General features: G+C 40.3%; 1 protein-coding gene across 2 annotated transcripts in view; it reads right to left on the reverse strand.

Annotated features, from left to right (window-relative positions):
- Positions 1 to 17500, reverse strand: part of LOC123504350 (myotubularin-related protein 14-like) — a 27841-nt gene that overhangs the window by 1662 nt on the left and 8679 nt on the right. The window contains exons 6-11 of one of the 2 annotated variants that reach the window (XM_045254805.1): positions 16845 to 16978; positions 8253 to 8475; positions 6335 to 6520; positions 3935 to 4077; positions 1996 to 2739; positions 183 to 303 (exon numbers count right to left, since the gene is read on the reverse strand). In XM_045254805.1, the coding sequence (XP_045110740.1) occupies positions 183 to 303; positions 1996 to 2739; positions 3935 to 4077; positions 6335 to 6520; positions 8253 to 8475; positions 16845 to 16978 (1551 nt within the window). The remainder of the gene's footprint in view (positions 1 to 182; positions 304 to 1995; positions 2740 to 3934; positions 4078 to 6334; positions 6521 to 8252; positions 8476 to 16844; positions 16979 to 17500) is intronic. The other variant, XM_045254815.1, reaches the window with a different exon arrangement.

The raw sequence follows: 17500 nt of genomic DNA on the forward strand, positions 1-17500 counted from the left end.
CAAAGATGTGTTGAGACGTGGAACAGTTTGAGTGAGGAAGTGGTGTCAGCAAAGAGTGTACATAGTTTTAAAGAAAAATTGGATAAGTGTAGATATGGAGACGGGGCCACACCAGCGTAAAGCCCAGGCCCTGGAAAACTACAACTAGGTAAATACAACTAGGTAAATACACACACACACACCTTGGCTAGCCTCTCAGGACGCTTGGAGTGGGTGGAGGGGGGATGGTCCGGCGCCAGGCTGCTGCTGCTGCTGCCGCCAACCTCCTTCACTGTGCAGGCTGAGTCTATCAAGTCTGACCCACTGTGGATGGCAGGTCAGGTTAGGACAGGTTAGGTTATAAATAAGTTAGGTCAGGTTAGATTTAAAATAGGTACGGTTAGGTTACGTTAAGTTAGGTTATAAAAAAATCAATTAGGTTAGGTTAAGTTATAAAGGTTATTAAAGGTTTCACATGGGTTGGGTTGATTAGGTTAGGTTAAGTTAGGTTAAGTTTATAATGGGGTTTGGTTAAGTTAGGTTAGGTTAAGTTAGATTAGGTTTCACATGGGTTGGGTTGAGTTAGGTTAGGTTAGGTTAAGTTAGGTTATAAAAAAAATCAATTAGGTTAGGTTAAGTTTATAATGGGGTTTAGTTAAGTTAGGTTAGGTTAAGTTAGATTAGGTTTCACAAGGGTTGGGTTGGATTGGGTTGGGTTGGGTTGAGTTAGGTTGGATTGGGTTGGGTTGGGTTGGGTTGAGTTAGGTTAAGTTAGATTAGGTTTCACAAGGGTTGGGTTGGGTTGAGTTGAGTTGAGTTAGGTTAGGTTAGGTTACACTAGTTTTCAAATGGGTTGGGTTATGTTAGTTAAATTAGTAAGGTTAGATATACTAGTGAAGCCAAAAGTTAGGTTTGTTTAGGAAGCTTAGGTTAGGTTATATATACTAGTAAGGTGAAGTTAGGATAGGATAGGTTAGGTTCGGCTGCATTAGACCAGGCAGATTAAGTTAGGTTAGGTCAGGTCAGGTCAGATTAAGTTTGGTTAGTAATATCTTGCTTAGGTTATCTTAACTAGGGAGATTAAATTAGTAAGATTATACATATTGGCAATAGTGAAGCAAGCAGTGAGGGGCCAGACGGAGCAGATGACCCATGGCTTACTGTTGTATGGGGCCCCACTGCCACACTGATGATGGAGAGAGAGAGAGAGAGAAAGAGAAAGTCCTTATACTAAACATTCTCTCTCTCTCTCTCTCTCTCTAAGTGTTTTCCTATATCAAAACAGGTTATGTGTGAGTGTGTGTGTTATTATCAGTAGTAGTAGTAGTAGTAGTAGTAGTAGTAGTAGTAGTAGTAGTAGTAGTAGTAGTAGTAGTAGCTGTAAGGATAAAGGTGATAAAGTAAAGAATAAAACCAAAAAATCAATAACATTTAGAACAACTGGCAGGTTTCAATGATGTTTACAAGAGCTCATCGAGAATGCTCCGTCGCCCCTCTAGGCTGAGACCCCCCTCTCCAGCCTGTACACTGCTTAGGTTAGGTTAGTTACAGTATATTAGCAAGATTAGGTTGGGTTGGGTTAGGTTAGGTTAATTAGGTGCTACTGCTGCTGCTATTATTATTATTATTATTATTATTATTATTATTATTACTACTACAATGCACAACACTAAAACAACACACATAATAGTAGTAGTAGTAGTAGTAGTAGTAGTAGTAGTAGTAGTAGTAGTAGTAGTAGTAGAACCAACACAACACAACACAACAAAATAAAGTCACTCACACAAACACACTGCTACTACTACTACTACTACTACTACTACTACTACTACTACTACAACACACCAAAACAAAACATCAAAACAAAACACCCAGTAATAGTCAAAGTAGTAGTAGTAGTAGTAGTAGTAGTAGTAGTAGTAGTAGTAGTAGTAGTAGTAGTAGTAGTAGTAGTAGTAGTAGTAGTAGTAGTAGTAACAACACATCCAAACACAACAAAAACACCAAGACACTCACACAGATACACTAGACGACCTCGAGGTAACAGAGCCATGTGACGCAGCAGCAGCAGCAGCAGCAGCGGCGGCGGCAGACCCAGCAGAGGAGGTGCCTGGCGACCCTCTCAGACTCCCAGTGGTGGAAATGATCTGCCATGAACCGACCGAGGAAAGCGACTCCTGGCGGCATCGCGGGGCTGGGGCGTGCCTGTTCCGGGGGACTGGGACAGCGACGGGGCTGGTGGATGCACGGGGCGGGTCCTCTGGGGGCGGATCTAGGCCTGAGGTGCTCTCCCCGCTTGAGTCACTGTGTGTGTTTCGCGATCGTGTCCAACTGACTGACTGACGCGTTACATCTGCCCCTACAGTATTATGAGGCGTGTGTGTGTGTCCCTGGTGCCCCGGCCGCCCCTCCACGTCCCCTACACGCCCCAGGAACCCCATGCCCTTCGCCGAGGACGCTGACGACGCCCGGCTTAACCCAGGGGAAAAATCATCAAGATCCAAATCACTTGTATCACTTCCATAGGGCCATGTTAGGTGTGCCCCAGACCCAGCCCCTGACCCCCCAGCCCCTAGACCACCAGCCCCCCCCTCCGCACGGAAGTAGCGAGGGGGGAGGGGCGGCGCGGAGCGATTGGAGGAGCAGGAGGAGGTGAGGGAGGCAGAGGAACCAGCTGGGCTTAAGCCATCGCCATCTAGGAGGAGGAGAAGGCCGCTGCTGCCGCCGCCGCCGCCACCGCTGTCACTGGAGTGGTGGCGCCTGCAAGGAGGAGGAGGAGGAGGAGGAGGTGAGAGAAGAGGAGGAAGAGGAGGAGGAATACATAGGAAGACAAACGGCAACAGAGTCCGATGTCCTTACTAGACTAATTACTAGTGACTGAGATAGGACACCAGCAGGAGGAGGAGGAGGAGGAGGAGGAGGAGGAGGAGAGATGGTGGTGGTGGTGGTGGTGGTGGTGGTGGTAAGAGAAGAAGAGGACAGAAGAAAGAAGAGATTAACACATAATACAAAGAAATGAAAAAAGAAGAAGAAGAAGAAGAAGAAGAAGAAGAAGAAGAAGAAGAAGAAGAAGAAGAAGAAGAAGAAGAAGAAGAAGATGAACAAAAGAAGGAGGAGAGCAGGGAAGATGAGAGAGGGAGAAACACACACACACACACACACACACACACACACACACACACACACACACACACACACACACACACACACACACACACACAATAAGGAGTCTAACGAGAATTGTTGAAGAAAGGAGAAAAGTGATACTAGTAGGAGATTTCAACTGTAAAGAAGTGAACTGGGAAAATGATGAAAGTGGTATGGGAGAAGAAGCCTGGGGAGAAAGATTCTTAAACCTAATGATACACAATATGGACAAAGAAATGATGAAGAAATTGATAAGTACTATAATAAGACCCAGATTGGAATATGCAGGAGTAGTGTGGACCCCTCATAAAAAGAAATACATAAGGAAGTTGGAGAGACTACAAAAAATGGCTACAAGAATGGTTCCAGAATTTGAAGGGATGACATATGAGGAGAGACTAAAGGCTATGGATCTACCAACCCTGGAACAAAGAAGAGAGAGAGGGATCTGATACAAGTTTATAAATTGATCAACGGAATGGACCAAGTGGATAATGAGAAACTGATCCTGAGAGAAGAATATGACACTAGAAGCACAAGATCGCATAGTAAAAAGCTGAGAAAAGGAAGATGTCTGAGAGATGTTAAAAAATATAGTTTCCCGCAAAGATGTGTTGAGACGTGGAACAGTTTAAATGAAGAAGTAGTGTCTGCAACGAGTGTGCATACTTTTAAAGTAAGATTGGATAAGTGTAGATATGGAGACGGGGCCACACCAGCATAAAGCCCAGGCCCTGGAAAACTACAACTAGGTAAATATACACACACACACACACACACACACACACACACACACAGAGAGACGCACCTCTTCCCCACGGCAAACTCCTCAGCAGTGATGTACTTCAAGAAATCAAAGCAGAAGAAGAATATTTCCTCTCCCTTGGCCAGTCTGTCCTTCAAGTCGTGGCCAAACAAAAGCCAGTCGTACGCCACTGTTAGGTACAGAATCTGCGGGTACGGGGTGAGAGGGGTGATCAAATTAGGTGAGGTTAGGTTAGGTTGGTACTACTCCTCGTTCTCCACTTGTTTCTTGTTTCTTCCTTTCCCTTCCTCTCCCTTCCTGCTTCCTCTCTCTCTCTCTCTCTCTCTCTCTCTCTCTCTCTCTCTCTCTCTCTATTCATTGTGGTGACTATTTGGTGATTTTCTACAGCTTCAGAAACTCATGTGGAGGATTGAAATAGTGAAGACTGTGGCCATCAATCTTCTGCCCTCCATACACCCTTGCTAATGTCAATAAAATGGTCTAATGCGGTGGTTCTCAACTTGGGGTGCATGTACCCACAAGTGGTATGTGAGAGAAAGTTTGGGGTATGTGGCAGGTTTCTGAAGATGTTTTAGTTTTGGATATTTGCAAACCTGTTTGCAGTATTCAAAGTGGCTAGATGTGTTGGGCTAGATGTGTCCTGCACTATAACCAAGACCTGTCAACAGCAGTAGCAGTAGTAGGGAAATTCTTGGAGTTGTCACTCGAGAGAAAGCACTCTTGGATTACAGTTGCCACACAACTTTGCAAACATAAAATATTCAGTTTTCATTTATCATTTTTATAAGCCATTCACACACACAGTGACCTACCTATCACTGTTACTGGTCACAAGTTGCAAGTAGCAACAAGCAGCATTACTTCACTGCCACAGTGATTGAAAACTGTGTGATATAGTTGTATATTGCATGAGAGTTACAGAGTGTTTCCCTGTGAAACACTAGTTCCTATCAACACTACCTCATAGTGACATACTCATATTATTGAACATTTTGTCTGCTCCACATATATAACACAATCTAAACTTAATAAACTAAGTCAATAACCATGCATTTATTTTTATCCTTCCTGACGCTGCACTGTGGGTAAGGGGTACATGACCAATACTGAAAGACTTCAAGGGGTACATAAGATTAAAGAGGCTGAGAACCCTTGCTCTAATGGTACACAAATCTCAAGGTAAAACACGTGTCCCAGTCCTGGAGGGATTAATAAGAAAACTCAAAATTATTGAAAAATACATAAATAAATGAATAAAAAAAAAATAAAAAAAATGAAGCTGTGGTTTCAGTACAATCTGCCTTAAAAATGTCCGAAAGCAGGAACACTATCACACACAAGGTGGCCGCGTTCTTGCTATGCTAGGCAAACGGCCCACCAACCAAGACCAAGACAAAGCCTAATCAAAACAAACCAGAACAAAACCATGCCGCTTATACCTCAGCCTGTGCTTTGTCCTGGAACTGCATTTGTACTTCCTCTTGTTAAAGAAAAGTAAGTAAAAAGCTGAGACGTGCGCGATGACAGCTTTGGAGTCAGAGGTGGACCGTGGTTGCCATGACCCCAAACTATTGACATGATATATATATATTTTATCTTTCTAAATTGATGATATATTACTCAATATTCCAATATGAAAAATTTAGTCACATTCTTTTTAGTTCAAATGAAAGGTTTTTATTACATATATCATGTTTACTTTTCCATTGGGATAGCATACATCCAGGATGGATATGAAGCCATCCCAACTTGGTTCCACTAATCCCGGGGAAGTTCCAGGTATCTGGAGCAGATGTTCCTTGTTCTGCGTATCATAGGCCAGTGTGATAGGGCCTTTAGTAACATCAAAACACCCTTAAAAACACCAAAACACCCTAAAACCACCAAACACCCTTAGTAACACCAAAACACCTTAAAAAACCACCAAAACACCCTTAACAACTACCAAAACACCCTTAAAAACACCAAACACCCTTAAAAACACTAAAACACCCTAAAAATACCAAAACACCTTTAAAACACCAAAACACCCTTAAAAACACCAAAACACCCTTAAAAACACCAAAACACCTTTAAAAACCACCAAAACACCCTTAACAACTACCAAAACTCCCTTAAAACCACCAAAATACCCTTAAAATACCAAACACTTAAAACACCAAAACACCCTTAGCAACACCAAAACACCCTTAAGAACCACCAAAACACTCTTAAAACCATCAAAATACCCTTAAAAACACCCAAACACTCTTAGTAACACCAAAACACCCTTAAAACCACCAAAACACTCTTAGCAACACCAAAACACCTTAAAAACACCAAAACACCCTTAAAACACTCTTTAAAACCACCAAAATACCCTAAAATACACTAAAACACCCTTAACAAACACCAAAACACACACCCTACCACACCCCACCACACCACACCACCAGTACACACCTCCACAGGGCCGAGGGAGGGGTGTATGAGGCCATCAGCCCAGAGAGAGAGCCGCAGCAGAGAGATGAAGAGTGGTGTCCTGTCCCAGCCTGATATGCAGTGCACCAGCAGACCCTCACTGCCCTCGTGGATGTAGGTCAGAAGCAGCCGTAGATAGTTCTGGGTCAGTCGCACCAGGTCCCATTTCTGTGTGGGGTAGGCAAGGTTAGGTTAGGTGAGGTGAGGTAAGGTGTGATTACTTTTTAAGAGACATGAAAATCTACACTTTACTCTTGAAAACACCAAAATATATGGCATATCCTTGAAAATAGAAAAATAGCGCACACACACACACACACACACAAGGAAATGATGAAGAAATTGATAAGTACTAAAATAAGACCTAGATTGGAATATGCAGGAGTTGTGTGGACTCCCCATAAAAAGAAACACATAAGAAAATTAGAGAGACTACAAAAAATGGCTACAAGAATGGTTCCAGAATTTGAATGGATGACATATGAGGAGAGACTAAAGGCAATGGATCTACCAACCTTGGAGCAGAGAAGAGAGAGAGGGGATCTGATACAAGTTTATAAATTGATTAACGGAATGGATGAAGTGGATAATGAGAAACTGATCCTGAGAGAAGAATATGACACTAGAAGCACAAGATCGCATAGTAAGAAACTAAGGAAGGGACGATGTCTGAGAGATGTTAAAAATTTAGTTTCCATAAAGATGTGTTGAGACTTGGAACAGTTTGAGTGAGGAAGTGGTGTCAGCAAAGAGTGTACATAGTTTTAAAGAAAAATTGGATAAGTGTAGATATGGAGACGGGACCACACGAGCATAAAGCCCAGGCCCTGGAAAACTACAACTAGGTAAATACAACTAGGTAAATACACACACACACTACAGACTATGGATCTACCAACCCTGGAACAGAGAAGGGAGAAAGAGGATCTGATACAGGTCTATAAATTGATCAACACAATGGACCAAGTGTATAATGAGAAACTGATCCTGAGAGAAGAATATGACATTCGAAGCACAAGATCGCATAGTAAATAAAAAGCTGGGGAAGGAAAGTTGTCTGAGAGATGTTAAAAAATATAGTTTCCCGCAAAGATGTGTTGAGACGTGGAACAGTTTGAGTGAGGAAGTGGTGTCAGCAACGAGTGTGCAGAGCTTGAAAGAAAAATTGGATAAGTGTAGATATGGAGACGGGACCACACCAGCATAAAGCCCAGGCCCTGGAAAACTACAACTAGGTAAATACACACACACATTAAAAAGCTTAGTTTCCCTACATAGGACAGTGGACATCTGGAACTGCTTAAGTGAAGAGACCGTAGCAGCAGAATATGTGCACACACTTGACCTGTGGGCTGCGAGTGACAACACAGTGTTGTCTGTAAAAAATACTCAAAACTGTGGGTGACACATTATGGATTAACAAATTAAAATATTCATCAAATATTCTCAATGCATTACTGAGCACTCAAGTTTTGACAGAGTGATCCCTGAAGGCTGGCCATGCTTTGTGTCATGGCTTGCCTCATGACTCACCACCTGTGCCTCCCGCTCACCACAGTGGGTGCAGAAAAGACTTGGCTCAGACATATTTGAGGTGATAGCGCCAAACTTCACATACACAACAGGTGCTTAAGACCCATCTTTCTTTGGCTTTGGACCACAAGGATTCCATTTCCACAATAAAATAATTAGCTCAAACCAAGCCACAGTGGCGGTACATGTCACTAAAAAACAGGGCCACACCACACCAGCTAAGGAAACATTGGATTGAAGTGAACATGGAGACAGGCCACTATGAGCCCCACTCCAACACTAAACACTAGACAACTAGGCACACACACACACACACACAAAACACACCAAACACACCAAAACACCCTCAAGCACAACAAACACCCACCCGGTAAGCATTCCAGTCATTGGCAACCCTTCTGGACATGGCCTGCTCAGGAATGACCAGCTGTGCATCCATAAAGGTCTGGTTCCAGTTGATTGCCAGACCATCAGCCGTGTAGCCACTGTCTCTGAACTCCCTGAAGAACTCACACCCAGGGTAAGGCAGGGACAGAATGCTGAACTCCCCATAACGGTTCTCCTTGTCCACTTTCTCCGAAGAGGTTACACTGAAATGGGGGTGTGTGGGTTACAGCAGTGTGTTTGGTGGGGGTGTTTGTGTGTTTTTTGAAAGGTACAGCGTGTTTGTGAGTGTTTTTTGAAAGGTTACAGTGTGTTTGTGTTTTTTTTAAAGGTACAGTGTGTTTGTGTGTGTTTTTTGAAAGGTACAGTGTGTTTGTGAGTGTTTTTTGAAAGGTTACAGTGTGTTTGTGTTTTTTTTAAAGGTACAGTGTGTTTGTGAGTGTTTTTTGAAAGGTACAGTGTGTTTGTGAGTGTTTTTTGAAAGGTACAGTGTGTTTGTGAGTGTTTTTGAGGATACAGTGTGTTTGTGAGTGTTTTTTGAAAGGTACAGTGTGTTTGTGTGTGTTTTTGAGGGTACAGTGTGTTTGTGAGTGTTTTTTGAAAGGTACAGTGTGTTTGTGAGTGGTTTTTGAACGGTACAGTGTGTTTGTGAGTGTTTTTTGAAAGGTACAGTGTGTTTGTGAGTGTTTTTTGAAAGGTACAGTGTGTTTGTGAGTGTTTTTTGAAAGGTACAGTGTGTTTGTGAGTGTTTTTTGAAAGGTACAGTGTGTTTGTGAGTGTTTTTTGAAAGGTACAGTGTGTTTGTGAGTGTTTTTTGAAAGGTACAGTGTGTTTGTGAGTGTTTTTTGAAAGGTACAGTGTGTTTGTGAGTGGTTTTTGAACGGTACAGTGTGTTTGTGAGTGTTTTTTGAAAGGTTACAGTGTGTTTGTGTTTTTTTTAAAGGTACAGTGTGTTTGTGTGTGTTTTTTGAAAGGTACAGTGTGTTTGTGAGTGTTTTGAGTGTGTTTTTGAAGGTTACAGTGTGTTTGTGAGTGTTTTTGAGGGTACAGTGTGTTTGTGAGTGTTTTTTGAAAGGTACAGTGTGTTTGTGAGTGTTTTTTGAAAGGTACAGTGTGTTTGTGTGTGTTTTTTGAAAGGTACAGTATGTTTGTGAGTGTTTTTTGAAAGGTACAGTGTGTTTGTGAGTGTTTTTTGAAAGGTACAGTGTGTTTGTGAGTGTTTTTTGAAAGGTACAGTGTGTTTGAGTGTTTTTTGAAAGGTACAGTGTGTTTGTGAGTGTTTTTAGAAAGGTACAGTGTGTTTGTGAGTGTTTTTTTGAAAGGTACAGTGTGTTTGTGTGTGTTTTTTGAAAGGTAGAGTGTGTTTGTGAGTGTTTTTTGAAAAGTACAGTGTGTTTGTGAGCATTTTTTGAAAAGTACAGTGTGTTTGTGAGTGTTTTGAGTGTGTTTTTGAGGATGCAATGTTTTGAGTGTTTTTTAAGGTTACAGTGTGTTTGTGAGTGTTTTGAATGTTTTTTTTAAGGTTACAGTGTGTTTGTGAGTGTTTTGAGTGTTTTTTGAAGGTTACAGTGTGTTTGTGAGTGTGTTTTTGAAGGTACAGTGTGTTTGTGAGTGTTTTGGGTGTGTTTTTGAGGATGCAGTGTATTTTTGTGTGTTTATTTAAGATTACATTGTGTTTGTATGTGCTTTGAGTGTATTTTTGAGGGTACAGTGTGTTTGTGAGTGTTTTTTGGTGTTTTGAGGGTACAGTGTGGTTCTTATATGTTTTTTAGTTAGTTTTTGAGGGTACATTGTGTTTTTTTATGCAAGAGGGATGGATGACCAAGGGTAACAAAATATGGGGGAAAAAAAAAAAGGCCCACTATGCTGCCAGTTCCCTAAATGACATGGGAGTGGGCCAAAATTGAGGGACAAATATATCGACACCTCTCTCTGAAAACAAGTCAAGTGAAAGGAAGATGGAAACAGAGACAGGCAGGAGTTCCAGAGTTTACCAGTGGAAGGTTTGAATGATTGAGAGTACTGGTTAACTGTTGTGTTAGAGAGGTGGGCAGAATACGTGTCAGAGGAAGAAGAAAGCCTTGTGCAGTGAGGGTGGGGGAGGAGAGGGAAGGGAGGCATGCAGTCAGCAAGATCAGTAGAGCAGTTAGCATGAAAATAGCGATAAAAGATAGCAAGAGATGCAACATTCCGGCGGTGAGAAAGAGGCTGAAGACAGTCAGTCAGAGGAGGGGAGTTGATGACACAAAAGCTTTTGATTCCACCCTATCTAATAAAACTGTGTGACTGGAACCCCCCAAACATGCCAAGAGTACTCCATACAAGGACGGATTAAGGAAGGCCCTTGTACAGAGTTAGCAGTTGGAGGGGCGAGAAAAACTGGCGGAGACGTCGCAGAACGCCTAACTTGATAGAAGCTGTTTTAGCAAGAGATGAGATGTGAAGTTTGCAGTTAAGATTGTGAGTGAAGGACAGACCGAGGATATTCAGTGTGGAAGAGGGAGACAGTTGAGTGTCACTGAAGAAGAGGGGATAGTTGTCTGGAAGGTTGTGTTGAGTTGATAGATGGAGGAATTGAGTGTTTGAGGCATTGAACACTACTAAGTTTTCTCTGCACCAATCAGAAATCTTAGAAAGATCAGAAGTCAGGCGTTCTGTGGCATCCCTGAGTGATCTGTTGACTTCCTGAAGGGTTGGTCGTCTCTGAAAGGACGTGGAAAGATGTAGGGTGGTATCATCAGCGTAGGAGTGGATAGGGCAACAAGTTTGGTTAAGAAGGTCATTAATGAATAATAGAAAGAGTGGGTGACAGGACAGAACCCTGAGGAACACCACTATTGATAGATTTAGGAGAAGAACAGTGGCCGTCTACCACAGCAGCAATAGAACGGTCAGAAAGGAAACTTGAGATAAAGTTGCAGAAAGAAGGATAGAAACCGTAGGAGGGCAGTATTGAAATCAAATTTTTATGTTTGTGTGTTTTTTTAGTGTGTTTTTGAGGCTACAGTGTGTTTATGAGTGATTGTTGAGTCTGTTTTTGAGAGTACTGTGTGTTTATGAGTGATTTTTGAAAGTTATAGTGTGTTTTGTGGTGTTTGTGTGTGTGTTTTGAGTATTTTCAAGGCTATAGTGTGTTTATGTGTGCTTTTAGATTGATTGACGTGTGTGTGTGTGTGTGTGTGTGTGTGTAATTCACCTCGGTCGCCTGCTGGTCACCCAGCCATTACGGAGCGAGGTCAGAGCTCATAGACCGATCTTCGGGTAGGACTGAGACCACAACACACTCCAGTTACACCCCGTACCTATTTACTGCTAGGTGAACACACCCCACACATTAAGAGCCACGCAATTTGTGTTCAACCTGGCCCTCTCGATTGTGAGTCGTGTGTAACCACTACACTACGCGGCGGGTGTGTGTGTGTGTATTTACCTAATTGTATTTACCTAATTGTAACATACGGGAAAAGAGCTATGCTCGTGTTGTCCCGTCTCCATATCTATTAATGTCCAGCTTTTTCTTAAAATCATGAATATTCCTTGCGTTGACCACTTCCACGTCTAAACTATTCCATGCTTCCACCCTTCTATGAGGGAAGCTATATTTTTTCACATCTCTCCTATAAGTGGCCATTTTAGTTTTTCCCATGCCCTCTCGACATTCTTCCATTCCACATACACAGATCTTCCCTATCCATTTTTTCCATGCCAATCATCACTCTGTATATTGCTATCAGGTCTCCCCTTTCTCTTCTGTTTTCCAGGGTTGGAAGTTGCATTCTTTTCAGTCTGTCTTCATAAGTCAAATCTCTTAAGTCAGGCACCATTTTCGTTGCAGCCCTCTGTACTTTCTCTAGTTTCCTTATGTGTTTCTTTAAGTTCGGAGCCCACTGTATTGTTGCATATTCAAGCCTCGGTCTTATCATTGCAGTAATTATTTTCTTCATCATTTCTTCATCTAGATATACGAACGCCACTCTTATGTTCCTCAATAAGTTCAATACTTCTCCAATTATTTTGTTTATATGTCTCTCTGGCGATAGGTCATTGGTAATTGTCACCCCAAGGTCTTTTTCTTCATGACTGGTTTTATGTCTTCATTTCCTATCTTGTACATACTCCTGATTCTTCTTTCACTCTTGCCAAACTCTATTTTCTTGCATTTTGTCGTGTTGAACTCCATTTGCCATGTACAGCTCCATTTCCATATTCTGTCCAAGTCTTCCTGGAGTAGTTCGCAATCTTTGTCACATCTCACTTTTCTTAACAATTTTGCATCGTCTGCAAATAGGCTCACATAACTGGACACCCCATCCACCATGTCATTTATGTAGACTGCGAACATTACTGGTGCCAACACTGATCCCTGTGGAACTCCACTCTCCACCAATCCCCATTCTGATGGTCTGTCCTTAATTATTGTTCTCATTTCTCTTCCTACCAAAAGTCTTCCATCCATTTTAGTAAACTGCCATGCACTCCTCCTACCATTTCAAGTTTCCAGATCAGTCTCTGGTGTGGTACCTTATCAAAGGCCTTTTTTAAATCCAGATATATTCCATCAGCCCAACCATCTCTTTCCTGTATTACATCTATCACCCTCGAATAGTAACATATCAGGTTTGTCGTGCATGAACGCCCTTTCCTAAAACCAAATTGACACTCACAAAGTATGTCATTTTTCTCCAAGAAGTCTGTCCATCTAGTCTTCACCACCCTCTCACACATCTTAGCTACCACACTTGTAAGTGACACTGGTCTATAGTTCAATGGGTCTCTCTTGTTACCTGATTTATAGATTGGGACAATGTTAGCTCTTTTCCAGTCTTGGGGCACTACACCTTCCCTTAATGAGGCATCAATTACTTCACAAACTTTTTCTGCCAATTGCTCCCTGCATTCTCTTAAAATCCATCCTGATACCCCATCAGGTCCCACAGCTTTTCTCACTTCTAAACTCCCCATCATGTTCTTGATCTCCTCCACAGTTACTTGAAACTCCTTCATAATCCCTTTCTGTTCCATTACCAGTGGTTTGTCAAAAGCAGTCTCCTTTGTGAATACCTTCCGAAAGCATCCATTCATAGCCTCTGCCATTTCCCTGGGATCTTCACTGTATACTCCATTTACTTCTAAACTTTCAATACTTTCTCTATTTTTGATGTTGTTGTTCACATGTCTGTAAAAAGCCTTGGTTGGTCTTTACATTTATCAATTATATCCTTTTCTTGTTTCTTTCTTTCTTCTCTTCTAATCAACACATATTCATTTCTTGCTCTTTTGTAACTTTCCCACTGCTTAATCCGTCTTTTCCTTCTCCACCTCTTCCATGCATCCTCTTTTCTTGTTCTAGCCTTTTCACATCTATCGTTAAACCAGTCCTGCTTTCCAACTTCTCTATGTTGTCTTATTGGTACAAATTTTTCTCACCTTCTTTGTATATTTTTATAAATTCCTTCCACTTTTCATTTGCTCCTTAGCACTCTTGAATTTCATCCAATTTGTCTCTTGAAAGAATTTCTTTAGGTTTCCAAAATCTGTCTTGGCATAATTCCATCTTCCCACTTTATATTCTTCATTTCTTCTAGATTTCTCTTCGTCTATCACCTTGAACTCCAAAACTGCATGATCACTCTTTGCTAAAGGGCACTCCACCCTCATCTCCTCAATGACCATTGGCTCTGTACTAAAGACCAAGTCCAGTCTTGACGATGCTCCCTCTCCTCCAAACCTAGTATCTTCTTTGACCCACTGAGTTAACACATTTTCCATTGCCAGTGTCAATAGTGTATTTCCCCATGTTGTCTCTGATCCTTCCATTGACCAGTCCTCCCAACACACCTCTTTACAATTAAAATCTCCCATCATTATAGTTCGTTCACAGCCACCCAACATTTCTTCCAGACATGTTCCTGTATCACTTATCATTTCTTCATATTCCTGTACTGACCATGCATTTGTCTTAGGTGGTACGTACACCACTATGTAGTGCCTCTTTTTTCCTTCATTAGTTTCTGCTCTGATCTTTAGCACTTCTGCCTTTCCCATACCTTTTTTCACTTGATCCACCTTTATATCTTTTTTAACCAGCAACATCACTCCTCCTCCCATCTTACCTACTCTATTTCTTTTCCAAACGTTATATTTCCCTTCTCCAACCTTCATCAGGTCTTCTCCTCTCTCAGTTTTGTTTCAGTAAGACCCACAATATCTGGGTTCTTGTCCCTCAAGTAATCGTTGAGTTCTAAAATCCCCGATATCACTCCATTTATGTTGGAATACATTACATTTCGCTCATATGTAAGTTTCTTTAGTCCTTTCTTGCTGTACTTTTCTGGGTTATGAACCACTTCCTCAGTCTCATATCCAAGATTCTCCAGAAAAACTCTTTCTTCTCTTCTTCTGTCCTCTCTTCATTTTTTTTCAAAGCCTCCTTTCTCAACTCATTTAACATTTCTCTTTCCTTTTCACCGAGATCTCTTCTCAACCAAATCTTCCTTGTTGTTTCCTGCTGGGCTAGCCTCCATGACTTCTCCACCAATTCATCTACATCCTTTTGTGACTTAAGTTTGATTCTTATTGGCCTCGTGTGTGTGTGTGTGTGTGTGTGTGTGTGTGTGTGTGTGTGTGTTTTATGATGTTTCAAAGGGCATAGTGTTGTGTGTGTGTGTGTTTTGAGTGTGTTTTGTGTGTGTGTGTGTGTGTTTGTGTGTTTTGAGTGCATTTTTAGTGTTTTTGAGTGTTTTGGATATGTACAGAAAGGAAAAGAAAAAATAATGAAAATGACAAAAAAATAATAAAAAAGAGAAAAATAGTGGAAAAAACACCAAAAACAACAAAAAAGGACAAAAATAATAAAAAACACAAAAATAGTAAAAAAACACCAAAAACAATAAAAATGACAAAAATAGTTAAAAACGACAAAAATAGAAAAAAAAACACCAAAAACAATGAAAAAAAAATAATAAAAACTGACAAAAATAGTGAAAAACACCAAAAACAATGAAAAAAGACCAAAAATAATTTAGAAACAGACAAAATTGTAAAAAACACCAAAAACAATAAAAAAGAACAAAAACAATAAAAAACGGATATAAATAGTAAAAAAACACCAAAAGCAATGAAAAAAGACAAAAATAATAAAAAAACGCAAAAATAGTGAAAAACACCAAAACAACAAAAAGGACAAAAATAAAAAAACAGACAAAAATAGAAAAAACACCAAAAACAATAAAAAGAACAAAAATAATAAAAAACTGATAAAAATAGTAAAAAAAACACCAAAAACAATAAAAAACCAAAAAATAATAAAAAACTGACAAAATAGTAAAAACACCAAAACAAAAAAAAGTAACCTAACCAACACTGTTCCTAACCACTACTACTTTGAGACCACACAACCTTAAAAGAATTAATTAAAAAAAACAATAAAAACACCAAAATGACACTTGAAAACATACATAGCATAACCTAACCAACACTGTTCCTAACCTACACCGTTCCTAACCACTGCTACTTTGAGATCACACAACCTTAAAAGAATTAATTAAAAAAAAAAAAAAAAATAAAAAACACTTGAAAACATAAATAGTGTAACCTAACCAACACCGTTCCTAACCTACACTGTTCCTAACCACTGCTACTTTGAGATCACACGACCTTAAAAGAATTAATTAAAAACAAAAAAAAAAAAAAAACACTTGAAAACATAAAGTGTAACCTAACCAACACCGTTCCTAACCTACACCATTCCTAACCACTGCTACTTTGAGACCACACAACCTTAAAAGAATTAATTAAAAAAACAATAAAAACACCCCAAAAAAACACACTTAAAAACAGTAACCTAACCTAACCTATCCTACACCGTTCCTAACCTAAACACTGCTACCTTGAGACCACATAATCTTAAGAAATAAATAGATAAAAAACATGAATAAAAAATTGTACCTGTTAACAAACACGCAAGAAAATAAATGATAACAAACAACACCGTTCCTAACCTACCCTATACTGTTCCTAACCTAACCTAACCTAACCTAACCTACAAGAAAAACATGAAAAAAAGAAAATACACAAAATAATTCCTAACCTGAAAAACTATCCCTTTAACAAAACATAAAAAATCCTTTGACAAAAACATTCACAAAAAACACACACACAAAACCTGTACCATTCCTAACCTATCCTACACTGTTCCTAACTTAACCTAACCTAACCTACTATAAAAACTATCCCTTTGACAAAAACATTCCTAAGAAAACACACACACAAAAAGCTTCCTAACCTGTACTGTTCCTAACCTATACACTGTTCCTAACCTACCCTACATTGTTCCTAACCTAACCTATAATAAAAATTTTCCCTTTGAGAAAAAAAAAATAAAAAATAAAATATACATATATATATACAATAAAAAATTTTACCTGTAACGTTCCTAACCTACCCTACACTGTTCCTAACCTAACCTAACCTAACCAACAACAAAAACTATGACAAAACATCCCAAAAAACCACAAAAAATACAATAAAAAATTTCCTAACCTGTACTGTTCCTAACCTAACCACTGCTACTTACTTGAGACCATACTTGACCTTCTTTTTTTCCACCATAAGGTCAACTATAACTCCGACATTGCAGGATTTGAGTAGTCGTATATCCTGCGACCTAACACGATCAAAGAGTTGCCAGTCGCTGTTTGTCTGGGTCACCTGCAAGTTAGATTAGGTTAGGAAGGAGGAGGAGGAGGAGGAGGAGGAGGAGGAGGAGGAGGAGGAGGAGGAGGAGGAGGAGGAGGAGGAGGAGGAGGAGGAGGAGGAGGAGGAGGAGGAGGAGGAGGAGGAGGAGGAGGAGGAGGGCAAGGAGGACAAGAAGGAGGAGGAGGAGGACAAGGAGGAGGAGGAGGACAAGGACAAGGAGGAGGAGGAGGAGGAGGTAATGGTAGTAGTAGTAGTAGTAGTAGTAGTAGTAGTAGTAGTAGTAGTAGTAGTAGTAGTAGTAGTAAAAATGTACAAGTTTAAACTATTTTAATTACAAGTATATTCAAGCAAATTTTCTCTCTCTCTCTCTCTCTCTCTCTGAAAATATACTTTGAAAATACACTAAAACAATAAAAAATAAAAGAAAAAAAACTATTTCAAAAACTTACTAAATCTCTCTCTTTCTCTCTCTCACCACAGAAAAAATCCTCTCTTTCTCTCTTTCATTTCCTTCTTCCCTCTCATTTTTTTTCT

This window comes from Portunus trituberculatus, chromosome 2 (assembly GCF_017591435.1).
Source record: "Portunus trituberculatus isolate SZX2019 chromosome 2, ASM1759143v1, whole genome shotgun sequence".
NCBI classification, from domain to species: Eukaryota; Metazoa; Arthropoda; class Malacostraca; order Decapoda; family Portunidae; genus Portunus; species Portunus trituberculatus.